The 18,145-nt window shown below is 38.2% G+C and overlaps 1 protein-coding gene across 1 annotated transcript in view; it reads right to left on the bottom strand.

The window, feature by feature from the left end:
• Positions 1-18,145, bottom strand: part of LOC137659678 (uncharacterized) — an 80,833-nt gene that overhangs the window by 16,580 nt on the left and 46,108 nt on the right. The window contains exons 13-14 of the mRNA XM_068394503.1: positions 9,060-9,275; positions 7,276-7,561 (exon numbers count right to left, since the gene is read on the bottom strand). Coding sequence (XP_068250604.1) covers positions 7,276-7,561; positions 9,060-9,275 — 502 coding nt within the window. The remainder of the gene's footprint in view (positions 1-7,275; positions 7,562-9,059; positions 9,276-18,145) is intronic.

Here is an 18,145-nt window from a genome sequence, read left to right as displayed (position 1 = left end):
CTCTAATCAGAAGCCTGATGTAGTAAGAAACTGAGTTCTTAGACATTGGTAGAGAAGGCTTCTTGATAGCACACCATAAGGCTTCTGATTGTCCTCGTAATGGTTTTGACCTTCTTAGATAGTACTTAAGAGCTCTAACAGGGCAAAGTACTCTCTCTAGTTCGTTCCCCACCATGTTGGACAGGCTTGGGATCTCGAACGACTTAGGGCAAGGACGGGAAGGAAGCTCGTTTTAGCCAAAAAAAAAACCGAGCCGCAAGGAACATGTAGCCGTTTCAGATGTGAAACCTATGTTCCTGCTGAAGGCGTGGATCTCACTTACTCTTTTACCTGTTGCTAAGCACACGAGGAAAAGAGTTTCTAATGTGAGGTCTTTAAAAGAGGCTGATTGGAACGGTTCAAATCCTGATGAAATTAGGAACCTTAGGACCACGTCTAGATTCCAGCCTGGAGTGGACAACCGACGTTCCTTTGAGGTCTCAAAAGACCTAAGGAGGTCCTGTAGATCTTTGTTGGAGGAAAGATCCAAGCCTCTGTGGCGGAAAACCGCTGCCAACATACTTCTGTAACCCTTGATCGTAGGAGCTGATAGGGATTTTACGTTCCTTAGATGTAACAGGAAGTCAGCAATCTGGGTTACAGTGGTACTGGTTGAGGAAAACTGCATTGGCCTTGCACCAGCTTCGGAAGACTTCCCATTAAGACTGATAGACTCTGAGAGTGGATGTCGTCCTTGCTCTGGCAATCGTTCTGGCTGCCTCCTTCGAAAAGCCTCTAGTTCTTGAGAGACTTTCGATAGTCTGAAGGCAGTCAGACGAAGAGCGTGGAGGTTTGGGTGTACCTTCTTTACGTGAGGTTGACGCAGAAGGTCCACTCTAGGAGGAAGAGTCCTGGGAACGTCGACCAGCCATTGCAGTACCTCGGTGAACCCTTCTCTCGCGGGTCAGAGGGGAGCAACCAACGTCAACCGTGTCCCTTTGTGAGAGGCGAACTTCTGAAGTACCCTGTTGACAATCTTGAACGGCGGGAATGCATACAGGTTGAGATGGGACCAATCCAGCAGAAAGGCATCCACGCGAACTGCTGCTGGGTCTGGAATCGGAGAACAATACAAGAGGAGCTTCTTGGTCATCGAGGTAGCGAATAGAACTATGGTTGGCTGACCCCACAGGGCCCAAAGTCTGCTGCAAACATTCTTGTGAAGGGTCCACTCTGTGGGGAAGACCTGACCCTTACGGCTGAGGCGATCTGCCATGACATTCATATCGCCCTGAATGAGCCTCGTTACCAGCGTGAGCTTTCGATCTTTGACCAAAGAGGAGGTCCCTTGCGATCTTGAACAACTTCCTCGAATGAGTCCCTCTCTGCTTGGAGATGTAAGCCAAGGCTGTGGTGTAGTCGGAGTTCACCTCCACCACCTTGTTAAGCTGGAGGGACTTGAAGTTTATCAAGGCCAGATGAACTGCCATCAACTCCTTGCAATAGATGTGAAGTGTCCTTTGCTCCTGATTCCATGTTCCCGAGCATTCCTGTCCGTCCAGTGTCGCACCCCAGCCCGTGTCCGATGCGTCCGAGAAGAGACGGTGGTCGGGGGTCTGAACAGCCAAAGGTAGACCTTCCTTGAGAAGAATGCTGTTCTTCCACCACGTTAGAGTAGACCTCATCTCTTCGGAAACAGGAACTGAGCCCGTCTCTAGCGTCATGTCCTTTATCCAGTGAGCAGCTAGATGATACTGAAGGGGGAGGAGGTGGAGTCTCCCTAACTCGATGAACAGGGCCAGCGATGAAAGTGTCCCTGTTAGACTCATCCCCTGCCTGACTAAGCATCGGTTCCTTCTCAGCATGCTCTGGATGCATTCTAGGGCTTGGAAGATCCTTGGGGCCGACGGACAAGTCCGAAAAGCTCGACTCTGAAGATCCATACCCAAGGAAACAATGGTCTGGGATGGAACGAGCTGAGACTCCTCAAAATTGACCAGGAGGCCCAGTTCCTTGGTCAGATCCATAGTCCATTTGAAAATCTCCAGACAGCGACGACTTGTGGGAGCTCTTAAAAGCCAGTCGTCTGACGGAGCCGGACACAAGATCATGATACTGCTGCACAGTCTGTAAACTGTCAATCATGGGCAAGCGAGGAAGTACAGTGACAACCCGAATCTGTCTAGACTATCTGGGTCGTACAGACAACTCCTTAACGGGTTGCTGAGGTTGCCGCACTGCGTCACAACAAGTCCCTTCTGTTGGTTGTTGAACGTCTTCCCCGTGACACATTGACTCCGTAAACAAAAAATCCTCTAACAAGGACTAAGCTTGGACTGCATGTCATGCAACACAGCTCAAGGTCTATGGGAGCAGGTGTGGTAACAGACGGGATTAGCGGCTGAAGTGGAACCATTACCTTCCCTGTAAGCATGTTATGCTTAAATAAAAGTCCATAAGAGGTTATGCAGCTAAAGGCTCCCTCCAAATGACAGAGTCCTCAAGGGAATATCAGAAGGAGGGAGAAAAGAACTTTCTCATCTACAGGGACCTTATCCTAGAAAAGCTAAGTTCTCTGAGTGAGGGTTCACTGGTGCAAAAGCAGCAGACTAGAAGGCAACGTTATGAAACTGCTTGACAGTCTAGTGAGTTGGCAACAACCCAAGATATGTTGAGAAGCATGCGGTAAGGTATGCAGAGCATGATGAATGCAGAGTATGCTGTATGCAGAGCATGCTATATGTAGAGCATGTTGTATGCAGAGCATGCTGAATGCAGAGCATGCTGTATGCAGAGCATGTTGTATGCAGAGCATGCTGAATGCAGAGCATGCTGAATGCTGAGCATGTAGTAAGCAGAGCCTGCTGTAAGCAGAGCCTGCTGTAAGGAAAGCAGAGCGTGTGCATGGCGTTTAACATTTCTCAGAAATTCCATGACCAGTGCTAGAGTGCTTTATGCATGCTTGCATGGGGTTTAAAAATCAACATAATGTTTACCTTACATTCATAACTCATGATTCATATTTTTTGCCATGGTTTAATGGAGGTAAGGTATGCTGAACAGCAGAGTCAGAACGAGCTGGAACAACAACAGTGGAAGGTGCAGAAAGTTCCTGTTCCCAGGATCAGGGTGCACGGGTTGAGCTCGGTGCAGCAGCTGAGGAGACTGACTCACAGGTGGAAGAGGTTGTACCTCCACCGAGAGTTGCACCACCGGTGGAGCAGCCAGGGGAGGAGGAGGAAGAGTGGAGTAATCCTCCTGATCCCAAACCAAAGGTTGCCTTAAAGAAGGCTGAGGCTGAACAACACTGGGAACAGCGAACACAGAAAGAGGTTCAACATCGTACGCCTGGCAGATGGTGCTGCGACTGGGTGCAGCGAGTGCAGGCGGGTTGAGCACAGGCTGAACGGGTGCAGGTGGAGGTGCAACACTCTCAGCCCGACACTCACGCAACAGGTCCGAAAGCTGTGCTTGCATGGACTGTAGAAGAGTCCACAACATCGTACGCCTGGCAGATGGTGCTGCGACTGGGTGCAGCGAGTGCAGGCGGGTTGAGCACAGGCTGAAAGGGTGCAGGTGGAGGTGCAACACTCTCAGCCCGACACTCACGCAACAGGTCCGAAAGCTGTGCTTGCATGGACTGTAGAAGAGTCCACAACATCGTACGCCTGGCAGATGGTGCTGCGACTGGGTGCAGCGAGTGCAGGCGGGTGCAGCACAGGCTGAAAGGGTGCAGGTGGAGGTGCAACACTCTCAGCCCGACACTCACGCAACAGGTCCGAAAGCTGTGCTTGCATGGACTGTAGAAGAGTCCACAACATCGTACGCCTGGCAGATGGTGCTGCGACTGGGTGCAGCGAGTGCAGGCGGGTGCAGCACAGGCTGAAACGGGTGCAGCCGGTTGGTGCACCACCGGTGCAGGCGGGTGCAGCACAGGCTGAACGGGTGCAGGCGGTTGGTGCACCACCGGTGCAGGAGGAGGAGGAGGTGCAACACTCTCAGCACGATACTCACGCATCAGGTCCGAAAGCTGTGCTTGCATGGACTGTAGTAGAGTCCACAACATCGTACGCCTGGCAGGTGGTACTGCGATCAGGCGGGGGGAGTGTAGGCGCACTCTCAGCCCGACAAACTGATGACTGAGGAGAGTCAGAGCTAACCCAATGACTGCATCCGGGTTGTTGAACTTTACTTCGTACGTCTGGCATAGGTCTGGACTTTACGTTTAAGAGGTCTTGAGACCTGAGACCAGCGTTACTCTGCCTTTATTTTCTCTTCTAAATCTCTTCTGCAGACGAGCAAAATAAGGGCTCAATCGTCTGCGGGTGGGAGTGACAGTCTCGGTAAGACACGCCCACAACCACCGAGGATACTTCTGTGCGCCGATCAAGGCCTGCCGAACCCTTTTGCCCTTCGACATTGCTTCTCCCCTGGGCTTGGGAGCTTGCAAGAGGTCCCGGACTGGGAGGACGACTGGCGCGCACAAAAGTACCCTCACGCATAACACTGACATACTTTGCGTTAATCACTTATCACTTTGATTTCTGTTTGCACTTATTTCACTGAACTCGAAACTTTAAGTGGTTTGTACCTGAAACACGCAATTCTATCCTTCTCAAAAGTTAGTAATTGCGAAAACAGAATTACAATGTAACAGAAAAATCTAATGAAAGAAAATTCAGTGGCTGGAAAGAGACTAAACACTAGATCACTCTAGAAACGTTTAGTTTCTTCCCCTAAAGAGACTAGGGATAAGAGCAAAACGATAACGACGTTACTCGTACGCCTGGCAGGCTTGAGGGAAACGTTTATCCTCTTTCTCCCTCCGTCTCTATCTCTCTCTCTCTCTCTCTCTCTTAGAACCTGAGAGAAGAGCCCAAACATATATATCGTTAAAACATATTATTGTTAAAGGAAAAAACTGAAATATTTCCCAAAAAGAAAAGTTCCTTATTAGGATCAAAACCATTAAGTTAAGAAAGAATGAACAAAACGCTAGACACGGTTACTCTTACTGCAATGTGAAACCGTGAACATTCTTTCTCTATCGTAACGATAGAGTGCAAGTTGAAACGTTCTGAACGTCAACAACTGCCGAGACAAACAAAACGTTAGTTCAACTTTGAAAAAGTACGAGACTATCAAAGAAATTCTTTCAAAGACCTTAAAATAGCATAATATGTTAACAGGTAAAACCGAAATGACGGGCTCACGAAAATTAACTTCGGTACCAAGAAAAGACCGCCTACTATTAGGAAGGTCGAATATAAACAAATATAAAAATTAATTTTAATAAGTTTATAATAAAAGGAAGTTAATCGAAGAGGCCTATAAGAGGCGGAGAGATATAAAATAAATCTATAACTTTTGTTAAGCAAAATTAAGAAAGAGAGTCTATACTCTCTTAGACACCAACACTTCCGTCTAAGGGAAGGGTCGGCCATTGAAAGGCGAACGAGAGTTCATACTCTCTTCGTCACCAAAATTAATCAAATTAATTCCAAAAGCTAACTAAGCTAAAATAGAAGTTTCCAGTAAAGCGACAGCCGAAATCAAAGAGAAATACTTCACCAAAGTCGTGAAAATACTCCAAGAACATAAGCGTATCCCAGAACGTCTTAACCGGAAGCACGACAGAGGAATAATTGAGGAGGTGTCAACAAGAAGTACTTGAGTACCTGGCCACAGGTGGCGCTGGTAAGTACACCCCCTTCTAGTATTGTGATAGCTGGCGTATCCCTCCATAGAATTCTGTCGGGCAACAGAGTTGACAGCTACATGATTATCGGGTAAGTTTAATATTGAAAATTATATAATCAAACAAAACGTTATCATTTAACCCTTTTACCCCCAAAGGACGTACTGGTACGTTTCACAAAACTCATCTCTTAACCCCTATGGACGTACCGGTACGTCCTTGAAAAAACTGCTATTTACATTTTTTTTGCATATTTTTGATGATTTTTTGAGAAACTTCAGGCATTTTCCAAGAGAATGACACCAAGCTGACCTCTCTATGATGAAAATTAAGGCTGTTAGAGCAATTTATAAAAAATATACTGCAAAATCAGCTTGAAAAAAAATAACCCCTGGGGGTTAAGGGTTGGAAAGTTCCAAATAGCCTGGGGGTTAAAGGGTTATACTACATCCCACAAAAGCCAAAGGATCTGCAACATGTGAGCAAAACACTTCTGTCTGTTCTTGAGCGATGTCTCAATACGTCCACTTTTGGTCGTCCTCACCGATTCCAGATTTATGCACACACTAACAGATGTAGAGACCATCTGTTTGAAAGAATTTTTATTCTTAACAGAGCCGCTAAGACGTTCTACTTCCTTGGAATAAACAGCGGTAAAAAGATGACTCCCCTCACATTCGTCCAGGTTAATGCCCAACCTTGTTGCCTCCTGTTTAAAAGGTGGGTCACTCATGAATGGCATCAGTGCCCAAACTCCCTCTCCACCTAAGCTAGAACCAGGGAAAGCCAGGGAATGACTGCTGATGACTCGGCAGGTAGGTCTGAGCTAAACGTTAATTTCCTTTTACGTTCAGAATTCTTAACATGGTCAGCTACCATCTGAACATACCATTTCATAACAAGAACAGTAAGCAAATACATTCTTCACAACAATTACCTAAATCGCAATAAAGTAGTCCAGCACGAGACACAAAGAAAATTTGGATCATGATCTTCCAGTAGTAACTGCCACAATTCTGAGTTATTGCTAACAAATCCAAAAGATATCTCTTATTATTGCTATTAACCTAATTTTCAAAAACCACCCAGTTTAGCGGAGTGCATACCTATACTGTACTTTTTCATCAGTCATAGAGAAGACTTAAAAAACCAAGGGGCTGTGCGTATCTTAGCCAAGGTTATTGTCATTAACCGCCAGATTCGCTCAATATTGTACTAGAGGCATAAGCCTATTAAAAAGAAAGAAAAGAAAACAGGAAATGTATAGTTTTAGGGTAGGGTAAATATCGATATAAAGCCAGGCTTTGAAAGAGAAGTATTTTAAACATCATACGATATATAACTTCCCTAATGTTCCAAACTACAGTATTTCCACCCATAAAAAAGAGAGTGCTACTATCATTATCTATTGAACTGGAAATACAAAAAATCTTGAATTTACATGTGGTTTAAACAACTTGATGATAAACATAGCGTACATGTTTTCCTACAAAACCAGATGAAACTGCTATTTACCTCTTTTCTGGCTTGTGGCTATATGCCTACTTACAATAAAACAAATCAATATATATCCTTATGTACTGAATAAATTACTATACCTGTCTGATGATTTGTGCCTTTGGCGTATTTCCATGCCACTCCGTCTCGGCATACTCGGTGATTTTAACCTTCTGACCAATAGCCATTACTGTTTTTGTTGTTAGTGCTTCAGTATTGTTGGAAAGATCATTATCATTGACAAGGCTGGACTTATTGCCCATAATAAGGTTATTGTTAAGTTTGTTATCAGTGTTTTCTTGAATGTTATCCGCTGTTAGTGTGATGTCCTGATTATCAATACGATGCCGAGGAGTAGAGGTGCTGCTTTCTGAAGTTTCTTTTTCCCTGAAATCAGGATAAAATTAAAGGTGACTGTTGATAACACTTACACCATGACGTGTGACCCACAATGCAATATAAAATTCCCTTTATGAAGCAAAGGACAAAACTAAAAACAGAGTCAATTAATTTATTACATAGTAAGCATGAATTGAAAATATCAGACGTACGATCGCTTCTATTCTATTTCTTTAGAAATGTTCCTTACTTTTTCCAAATCAGTCGCAATAATGTGAAGAATAAACCTTAGCAAGTTCTAAAATATTTTCTTCTAATTCTCAAAGCCTGAAAAAGTAAAGTATTGTACATCAGTGTTGTTCTCTGAAGGAACATTAAATCTGAACAAAACATCTGGATGGCTTTTTGTATCAGTTCTGAGGTCTATAAAGATATTTTTGTCCCCAAATTCAAGCCAGCAAAAATCTTAGGCATTAGCCAAGCATTTATGACAAAGTTTAGCCGATATGGATAAGAATGAGCGTAATAAATATGCAAAGCCAGGTATAAACTTCCTAGTTTGTTGATAGATAACCCTTTGAAGATTTCATCTGTTATAATTAAGTTGAGTGACGAGTTGAACTCACTTCATTCTCTATGCTAATACAGATGATAGATTACAGAAAACAAGTTACTATGATAATGTAGGAGGAAGAAACTGTTGTCAGTGCCTAATAACTTAGTAAACAATCTGGACCAATTATAATACTGTACTCATTATCCAACAAACTATAAATTTCCTTATGAATTTTAACTATTCTTAGAATGTTTTGGCTCTACTGGTTGTCAGTTCTCTTAATGAAATCAACTATGATAAGTATTGAGAATATGGTGATATCATTAAGACTATAGGGTGTTCTGATATTAACCTAATATACATTCCAGATCATCACAAAGATAGATAACCTTTTACAATTGGTCTTACTTTCCACTAAATTTCATAGATTCAAGACCGAATTCTTATTGGTGTATAACAAGTGTGTAACAACACAGAGAAATGAAAAATTATATTTCACTGCTTTACTACAAAAGCAAAGGCTAATAACAGCAATATTATTAAACCTATAATACTTTTATTATGACCCTTATGTTTTCTAATTATATGTACTGCACATTACTTTCCCCCAATTAGGAATTTTCAAATTCAGTTCACCGAGAAAATCTTTAAAAATATATAAAATTGAACAATATTTGGAACTTATCTTCAAATATTTATCCTGTTTAAAAAAGAAAATTCTACATTAGTTTTAAACATTCTTAAATCCTACCCTACATGTGATTAAAACTCAACACTTAAATAAATCTTATAAATATATTAATTTCAAAATCACTTCGAATATGAACAAGGTTTCCGTACTATCTCTAATGAACTCTTTTAGACACATATAAAGATCAATGCCTTCATCTCCTAAAATATTTATGCAGTGAAATATACCGATCTATATACTTCTACTCTTACTTCCTACTGATCAAATCTACTTTCCCTTACAGACTATATTAAGCTCACTTGATCTCGTGCACAGGTGAAAGGTGTGCTAGTACAGAGGTGTCCACAGACGTGTCAAGCCCTTCCATATACCCACTCTCCTCAGAGCTCCAGTAGCGTCGGACCTTGCTACCGAACTCCCCAGGCCCTAAACGGCGATCCCAAGAGGACCAACCAGTGGATTCTGAATCGGGGGTTGTTGGGGAGATCTCGCAGCTGCTAGCCAGGCCTGACGAGCTGTAAGCCAGGGTGCAAGCATGAGACGTGCAATGCAAAATAAAAGCCCTCTCGACAAACAGCCGCCAAAGTTACCATCATCTACGAGCATTTGAAAACTAGCTCATGAAGTTCAGTGCTTCTGTCTTAGATACCAGTCATCAAAGTCTCCTTTAAGCTGTCTAGATATTGCAGTGCAATTTAACTTGAAAAACGATATAAACGAAATTATTTTATATAATGCTACAAATTCACTGCCTTGAGCTGCAGGCTATAAATAAATAAAATAAAAAACACTGCCAAATATGCATTTATAAACTATTATAAGAAATTAGTTTTACTGAAAGAACTCTGGACAAAATACAGTACTTAATGTAATTATATACTGTATGTAATTGGAAAAGTTCTTAGATCACTGTAATAAAAGTACTAGAGGTTTTGAAAGATTCACTTATCTGAAATAAAATAGTAGTCTACTAAATTACATCAAAGAATAGTAAATCAAGGATAGTAGAAAGAATAGAAAGCTGATAATATTCCTTCAGAGTACCAAGGAAATAGACCGTTTTTAGAAATAGGAAATAAATTCTTTAATAGGCCTTCCAAATTCAAAGATGAAGGAATCAAAATGAATAGCCATTGCATGTATAAACATATGAGAAGATAAAGCACAGAGCAAACAGTTGTATACAATTGAAAAAGTAAATGTATTAATTCACATGAGGATAGGCTAGCTCTAATACCATGATCAATTTTCACAGCCAATAATTGTGTCGTAATTTTCACAGCCCAATAATTTGAAGTCGTAATTTTCGCAGTCCATCATTGCAAGTCGATCTTACTAACAATATATCATAAGTAATGAGCATACCCAATTTTGCAGCAAAGATTTGGAATATATTTACCTGCATTCTATATATACTGTATTCATCTAAACAATAATGTACAGAAAAGCTTCACCAACAGAATCAAGCATACCTTAACTTAAAAGAGTAATAAGTAAATTTATAACTAGATTTAGCAATATCAGGCTGACACTTAAAACTAGAGTGAGTCCCTTATTCACTAAACAATATGATTTGCTATCTTAATACACATACTAGCATTATTCATGTAAGCAAATTATACTATGAATACAGTACATTATACAATGGAAATTTAATTATATTTATACAGTGCAATATTTTGTTATTCTTCCATACACTATACAAAAATAAATTTCTAAAAAAAAAATCTTATTTTACGTAGAATATTTGGTTTTAAAATTTTGGAGCTTAGATACAATACATTATACCAATTTTTCCCACAAATGGGAAATCCTGTATATTAAATTTCAATAATTTACATCAAGTTTATGATCATAAATGAATCCTCAAGGCTACTAGTACAATTTCAGGGAAATCTCAATAGAGTAAAAGTAACCAGGATAATCATCTTGGAAAAAAAAAGAAAAGACGAATGATAAAGTGACATTACAGTCATAAAAATCATCTGCTAATCTCATAAAAAAGGGAAATTTAAACTAATCTCTCATTTCTGTAGGGGAAAGCTAACACGTGATTCAGGTACTCTAGATTCAACTAACTAGCTACATTTTGAAAATGTATTACTGTATCAAAATGAAGGGCAAAAAAAATTTAGATCCAGTAAAACCTCTAAGGTACAAATCATAATTGGTGGCAGTACAAAATAAAAAAAAATCGGAACTACAGTAGCACAATGAAATGCAATGCTGGATAATATTAATGAGGCATACATAAATCTCTTTTTGTCACTTACAGAGATAAGAACTTAACTCATACCTGTCTGATTGGAAACCATGAGGTATGCAAGAGAGAAATCAATGCAAAATATTCATTAAATTCTAAAGAAAGGCAATTTGTATATTGCTATGTCAATATTCAAACAAAGAATACTCAAACTATGTCCTAACAATTAAAAAAAACTATGTAGTTTTTATGAGCTCAATAATGAATAAATTTTTTTAATGCTTTTGGTAATACTTGACATTCTATTAAAACTAAGTAAAAATATGCCATTGTTGAAATTACAGTAAAAAAAAAAAAAAAAAATCAGGGATACATATGAAGTATTAAAATACAGGAATAATATTCTGTATGAAAGTTAAATAAGAATTCCTTTCCCATTATTACAATTAAGTCAAGTAATTATACTGTACCATAGCTCTCAAGTCAGAACTTGGAGAATACAAAATATATTTGTACTATAGAATAGTTACAGACGCAGGACCATAAATACGACAAGACATTGAAGTAATGTACAGTAATGTACAAAACAAGAAAGTTTCAGAACTAATATATAAATTGGAAGTGTCTATGAACATGAGGATACTTTTATTTTTATTTCAATCTATTAAACTACTAAAATCTATTCTCTTTCTAAATAATGTATAGTGCAAAAACCTATGTAATGACCGCAATTGCCTGTAATGTATACAGTAGTGCAAAACACCTATGTAATGACCACAATTGCCTGGAAATAATTTATTTTGTGGTTCTACAACTAATCATATACAGGTACGGATTCTTTTCTTTTAACATGACAAAATACTTTTTGCTAATGAAATTCAACATAGCTTACAGCATCTAAGTACATTCTACACGAAAGGAAGGACTAATTTACTTCTATGACTGCTTCATATAAATACTGGTGCTATATCAAATTGAAAGCAATATTTATATCACAGATATATAAGGCTTTATTGTTTTTATGTTTTACCACACCTCTTTAAGGAAGACAAGCCTAAGACCAACTAGCTGCTTAAAATATACATAAAATATAGTCAATTGTTTCTTACGTCTTACCACACTTAAAAGTTTCAGGTAAGACAAGCCGAGGAACAACTAGCTGCTTAAATCAACCAAGTCATTGGTAAACAATGAAAGAGATTTCTCTACTAAAAATTAGTCTTTCTGGTTCCTATGTGCAATACTCTAACTCCTGGATTTTGTCAGCAGACTTCCTTCAAGAGCCAAGAAGAGGGCTCCCAAGCAGAAATGAAAATATTTGTAACTAAACTATCAAGACCTACTACAAAATTCGCTGTTGTTTACACAAAATTATAAACTACAATTTCATTCTTTCCTTATCAATGATACTGTATAAGTATACGTAATATACTTAAGAGGTGGAATCAGACTACCTATTCACTTCCTATTTCATCAAACTGGAAATGATGATGTAGATGGTGTAAAAGGCACCTATATGTTTACAAGCTTTAACTTAAGTTTTAGTGTCTCAAACGTACACTTAATTTCTGGATATAGAAGCTAACAAGGATGGCTGTGGACTGTTTCTCAACATCAAAGATCTTAAGTTTACAGAGGGAATAAAACTGATGTGGATGTACATCAACAGAAAATTTCTACTTCCAAAGACCATCTCAACTGACTGTGTACCTATGTTATTATTCATGAAAATCAACCAAACCCAGTGCTGATCGATACCTCCATGATCAGCTGGAGTTTAAGCTATGTGCATGAGAGTAACAAACTATTAAATCACAGATGGTTACAGGTATACAAAAATCATTAATTCAAGGTGTAGAAAGAGACGTAAGGTCAGGAAAAATAACGTAAGAGGAATTTCATTTTTACATTTAATACCCAAGGAGGAGTGACGTAAAGTAGGAACTGATGTGCAGTATGTCGAAAGTAGGAATCGACAAACGGTAAGAATTGATGTGCATCAAACCAACTTATAGCAGGGTACAGTATTACTGTATGGTGTGAACATTTGGGTCTGCAATATCTCATTCTCTTTAAGTATATATAAGACACTCATTGGCATATGGGAATTAATTCTTGTCTCCCTTTTCTATGAAGGTTCCCAGAGAATGAGAAACAAAAGATACTGGTTCTCCATCAAATGGTCAATGGCATGGGCTAAACCAACTCATAATAATCTTTAGAGAAGGATGCCTTAGGGAACACCAATATAATTCACAACACATATATATACAACTGCCAGAAACGAGAATGTTTCACAGCTAAGAAACTTCATAATAGCTTGCTTTAACTGTTTAGGGAGTACTCTTCTATAAGACCTAGTAGAAAAATCATTAGGTTCTACTACAAAGGTCAGACTGACCCATATAGTTTTCCTTAATCCTCATGAACAATTTCTCCTGGCTAAGGAAAGTCACTTGGTGTAGTTTTCCGCAGTGGAATGCCCTAGAGAAAATATGACTGGTACTGCCTCAGGAATGGAAATGGAAAATCCCTCTCATTAGAAATGGGAAATCAGTTAAATTGAGAATAGTTACATTGAGAAGGGAAAAACAAATCCATCTGATGACAAGAAAATAAAGTTGGCTCATTTTTCTTTCTACAGATTCAACTACTGTATGAAAAAGATGTAGGATTCCTGCTAGCATAGCAAAACCAGTTACACCAACTGTTAAGAACACTCACCATGAATAGTAACCAACAAAAAAGAGTGTCAATACCAAACTTAAGCTTAGAAAATGTAAACTGATGGGAGAAATTTATCAAGAGCAATGATCACATCAATGCCCCTATCTACAGTACTTCTATGAAAATGGTACCAAGAGATTACATTACTATGCTTGACAACAGAGATGAAGAACTTATAACAAGGAAAGATCTCGCTCATCTATCCACTGAAATGGTATCTTGAGCAGCTACTAGGCACTAAGCGTGTCTTTCCTTAATCGGGTGAGTATACCAAGCAATTATAAAAGGTCTTTATCTTCTTCATTAAGGCAAAGATTATTATTATCCAAGTTACGCTTCATATTAACCCTTGAATTTCAAGTCAATCTAAACATCAAATAAACACTTTAATACAGAATTTCCTGTAATTACAAAAGGCAAGGCATGAAAATAACTCAAATAGAAAATCAGGTTGTCTCTAAATTTCAATCGTATACATCATTACTTTTAATGGCTGTTTTACGACTAAAACTAGATGGGGTCTTACGTGCTAGGATAAAGGAAGGCGATTGGGAACAGCAAATATTAAAAAAAAGGGGGAGACAGCCTTGTATGCTTGACCCATAAATCTCATGCATATGAAATGCACTGCAATCTCAATTAATAAGACAAACTAAAAATTAGTAACCCAATAAAAAACTTACTTGTAATAATGACTAAAAGTATAAAGGCCTCACTTAGCTACTTTACGAAAGTGCTAACATCACCTTAATTACTAGTAAAAGTGAATTATCTTTACTGCTCCATCCTGTTGTATCAGCTGCATCCATTTACATTTCTCTAAACAACATAACTCCTCTTTAACAATTTTTCACAAACGAGATAAAAAACATCAACAATAATGGGACCTCTCTTCGTTTCTAATCACCTTGACGGATAGCTTGCCAAAAACGCTATACTGCTTTCAAAATAAATTTCTGATCCCTACAGAATCAATACATTTAGCACTGAATACTGAAACATGATTGTTACAACTGTCTCACAGAAAAGAAAATACTGTATCGCCACTTTTAAACATATTCACAACTTATATTAATAAACTGTCCCTAAATCAGTTTGAAATTCACTCACCCACAATTAATCTTTTATAGGCTATAGTTCTATATCTAAAACACATCACCTAAGAAACATACCGGGTAGTTTAAAACATTTTGTTTAGATTTGCCCCCTTTTAAACAGGATTGATTTTAAATCATGCTATACTTAACAATGTTATTCATACGAATGTTCTAGTAAACACTGAAACAAAATTAAAGTTAAATAGCCGGTGTGAATGTATTATAATCAAGAGAGAAGGCTAGAAAATAAAATTAAAACCAAACGACAAAGGCTGTTTTACAAACAGAAACAGTCATTCATTATTTCATTAGAAAAATTAAAATATTTTTTTTAGGTTGGTTCACTGTTCACCAATTAAACAATATATGTTTTAAAACATTACGAGTGGAAATTAATTATAACTAATAACAAAACCTCAATTTTTTAAAAATGAAAAATTTTCTAAGCTCTCATTAAATCACACTTCAGAAAAAAAGAAGTCAAAGACTTCTGGAACCTTTATGTAAAATTATAACAAAACCTTAAGTAGTAAACCACAAATAAAAGTTCAATAGAACCACTAACAGAGTTCCCTCCCACGGCTAATAAGAATACTTTTAACTGCATCTAATTTATGAGGCTATTACTATTAAGGTTGATTCACACTATCGGTCCGGCCACGCTCCAGTCTCGGTTCGGTCTAGGTACTGTACACACCTTCGGTAAGATTATAAAAATAAGGAAAAAAGCATAATTTTATAGGAATATTGTTCAGTTAAACTAGGAAATGTATTTACACAGTGAATAAGCCTGTTAGTGTACATATTGATTTTTTTCTATCATGACGGAAGTGGCAGTGTGAACGTTTCCATTTAAAATCATGTAGTAATATTTGACCGCCATGACTTGAGCGACAGCAGTGCGATTGGCCTGATAGTGTAAATCAACCCTTACTGTACTACCAAGCTACGACCCAACTAGTGAACCAAGTTCCCTCGTGAGCAGAAAATTTGACGTGTAAAAAGTAAAAGTATGTTGTATAATTGATAGGAAATTGGTTATTGTTCTGCTATAAACAGTTTTTTTCTGGTAAACTATGCGAGCCCCTAACAACCTAATTATACATCTCGAGAAGTGCAAAATGTAATTTTTATTGATAACAGTATTTCTATGTGAAGTTTCATTACAAAAGAGAACACGTGAGAGAACAAAAGATGAAGCAATAAACAAAAATAGGGAGAGAAGGTGAACAGAAACTTAAAGTTGGATACAAAAACCTGTTTTACAAGGTAATAAATGTATGCATTGAGTGAAAAAATGGAAGTAATCGATTTGTACAAGTAAATATAACATACCAAGGCAAGATGAGAGAAAAGGAGTCACAAAATAGGAGAGGCAAGAAAGGTAGCAGAATGTCTGTTAAAGACTGGTATGAGACTCTAGTTGTCAGCAGAAGCCAACACTAAACATTAATATGGAGAGGTTGTTGAACCTCAACTCCTTTATGGAAATGAAGTGTTGATGTTGAATGTGAATGAAAGAAGAAAAGGTTGAATCTAATTTGAAGAACTGATTGAATGGTATCCCTGTATTTGTACGAAGAACTAATTGGGGAAAATGTGGAGGTGAAAGGACGACTGATCGGAGTACTTTGCTATGCTTCGGTCATGAGAAAAGTATGGACGACCAAAAGTGTAACTCCACAGATGGTGAAAGATGTATTGGAATAGACTATCCAGAAAGCACACAAGTAAGCATTGCAATGTCTTTTTGGGGTTTAATGTGCTATTGATTAGCCTTCTCTGTAGATGTATAAGGACACTTAGGTTGTGAAAGTGTTAATGCACAGGAATTTAATGCGCAATTCGGAATTTAAAAGGATGATTGGGCAAGTGATCTATGTAATCTTTCTCTGGAGAAACTAATGCTATAGAAAGCAATTTAATTGTGCAAAAGAATGAAAAAATAGGTAGCTACATAGATAAAAGTTTAATAAAAATTAAAATCAACCAATCCACATTCATTCATAGAATCAGATGCAGAAAGATGACTAAGATGGAAACCTATCGCAAACAAAACTTTTAATACTTTTCTACCAAATTTTAATATATATTTTTCAATTTTTCTTCTGTGGCTGTTGGAAGTTGATATTGAAACTTGTAATTTTGGACATTATCAACACAGTAACAATTGTGTGCATTATGAATAAGAGCAACTGGAATGTTAAGAGTATGTTGGCAGAGAAGTAGCTGATTTGGTATGAAAATGGGTAGAGATAAAGGTGTGTTATGTACCCTAATCATATTAAGAACAAATAAACATCACTTCCAGGAATTTTCTAATGGTGGAATTTTCAGAAATCGATGTACCATAAAGCAGAGTCATTTGGGTTGCATAATGGGAACTACAGAGATACGTGACCTACTTAACACAATTTCGACCATTCTGACAAAATGTACTTTATTTAATATGCAGTTTATTCTTTGAATAACAAGTCATCCTCATCCATTACATAAATAGGGTATCCATCATATATACAGTAATCCTCTGTCATCTCTTGTACTGCAAATAACATACACAAGTAGAATGATAGACTCAACAAAGCACCCTAAGACTGCAAATATTATTCATGAATAAACAACGTACTGCACCCGTAGATTACATTTCAGCTATCTGATTTATGCAATATCCTTTACTCACTAGAGACGGTCTACGGCTGCGTCAGCTATCCATTGCACTATTTTTTCCACAATAACAGAGAGAGCACTTTCTACAACAGTGGAGAGAAGCATGCTGAGGCTTCCTACTTCACACACCACTAGGCTATTTTGGTCCCTAGTCTACTTAGCTTCTGCCTCACTTCAAAGGAGTTGCCAAGTTTTCACTTTCTTAAGATTTTAAACCTATCAACAAAATCATTATGGAATGATTTTTCCTAGCTTATATACTTTTACTGATGAATCATAAATAAGGCTAGGGCAGCTCAGAAATACATCCCTTAAATAAAAATATACTGTATTGAAGAAATGTTTTTCAGATTAAATATCATTCTTTACAAACCACTGGCAACTCCAACACCATCTAATTGCAGTGATAAGAGCACATGGGTTTATGTTGGGTACCAAGTTGTTATTTGTGGAATGCATTACAGGTGGTTTTAGACTCGACTATAGGTGGCATGATTGCCTCTTAAGCACAGCTGGCTAGGGAATATTACCATGAAGCGATGAACTTCCTACTTGGCATTCCACTGCAGAAATAGAATGCAGAAGAGCACCCTGCAAATGTTTTATGAAGTCGTGTTTCTTGAACTGAAACATTTCTTATGTGCGAGACAACCTTTTGCATTAATGGTTATCGAAACTTTTTTCAATTTTC

Source organism: Palaemon carinicauda, chromosome 20, assembly GCF_036898095.1.
Source record: "Palaemon carinicauda isolate YSFRI2023 chromosome 20, ASM3689809v2, whole genome shotgun sequence".
In the NCBI taxonomy this organism is placed as follows: Eukaryota; Metazoa; Arthropoda; class Malacostraca; order Decapoda; family Palaemonidae; genus Palaemon; species Palaemon carinicauda.
The sequence above is the reverse complement of the archived record's forward strand: the minus strand, read 5'-3'. Positions and strand labels throughout refer to the sequence as shown.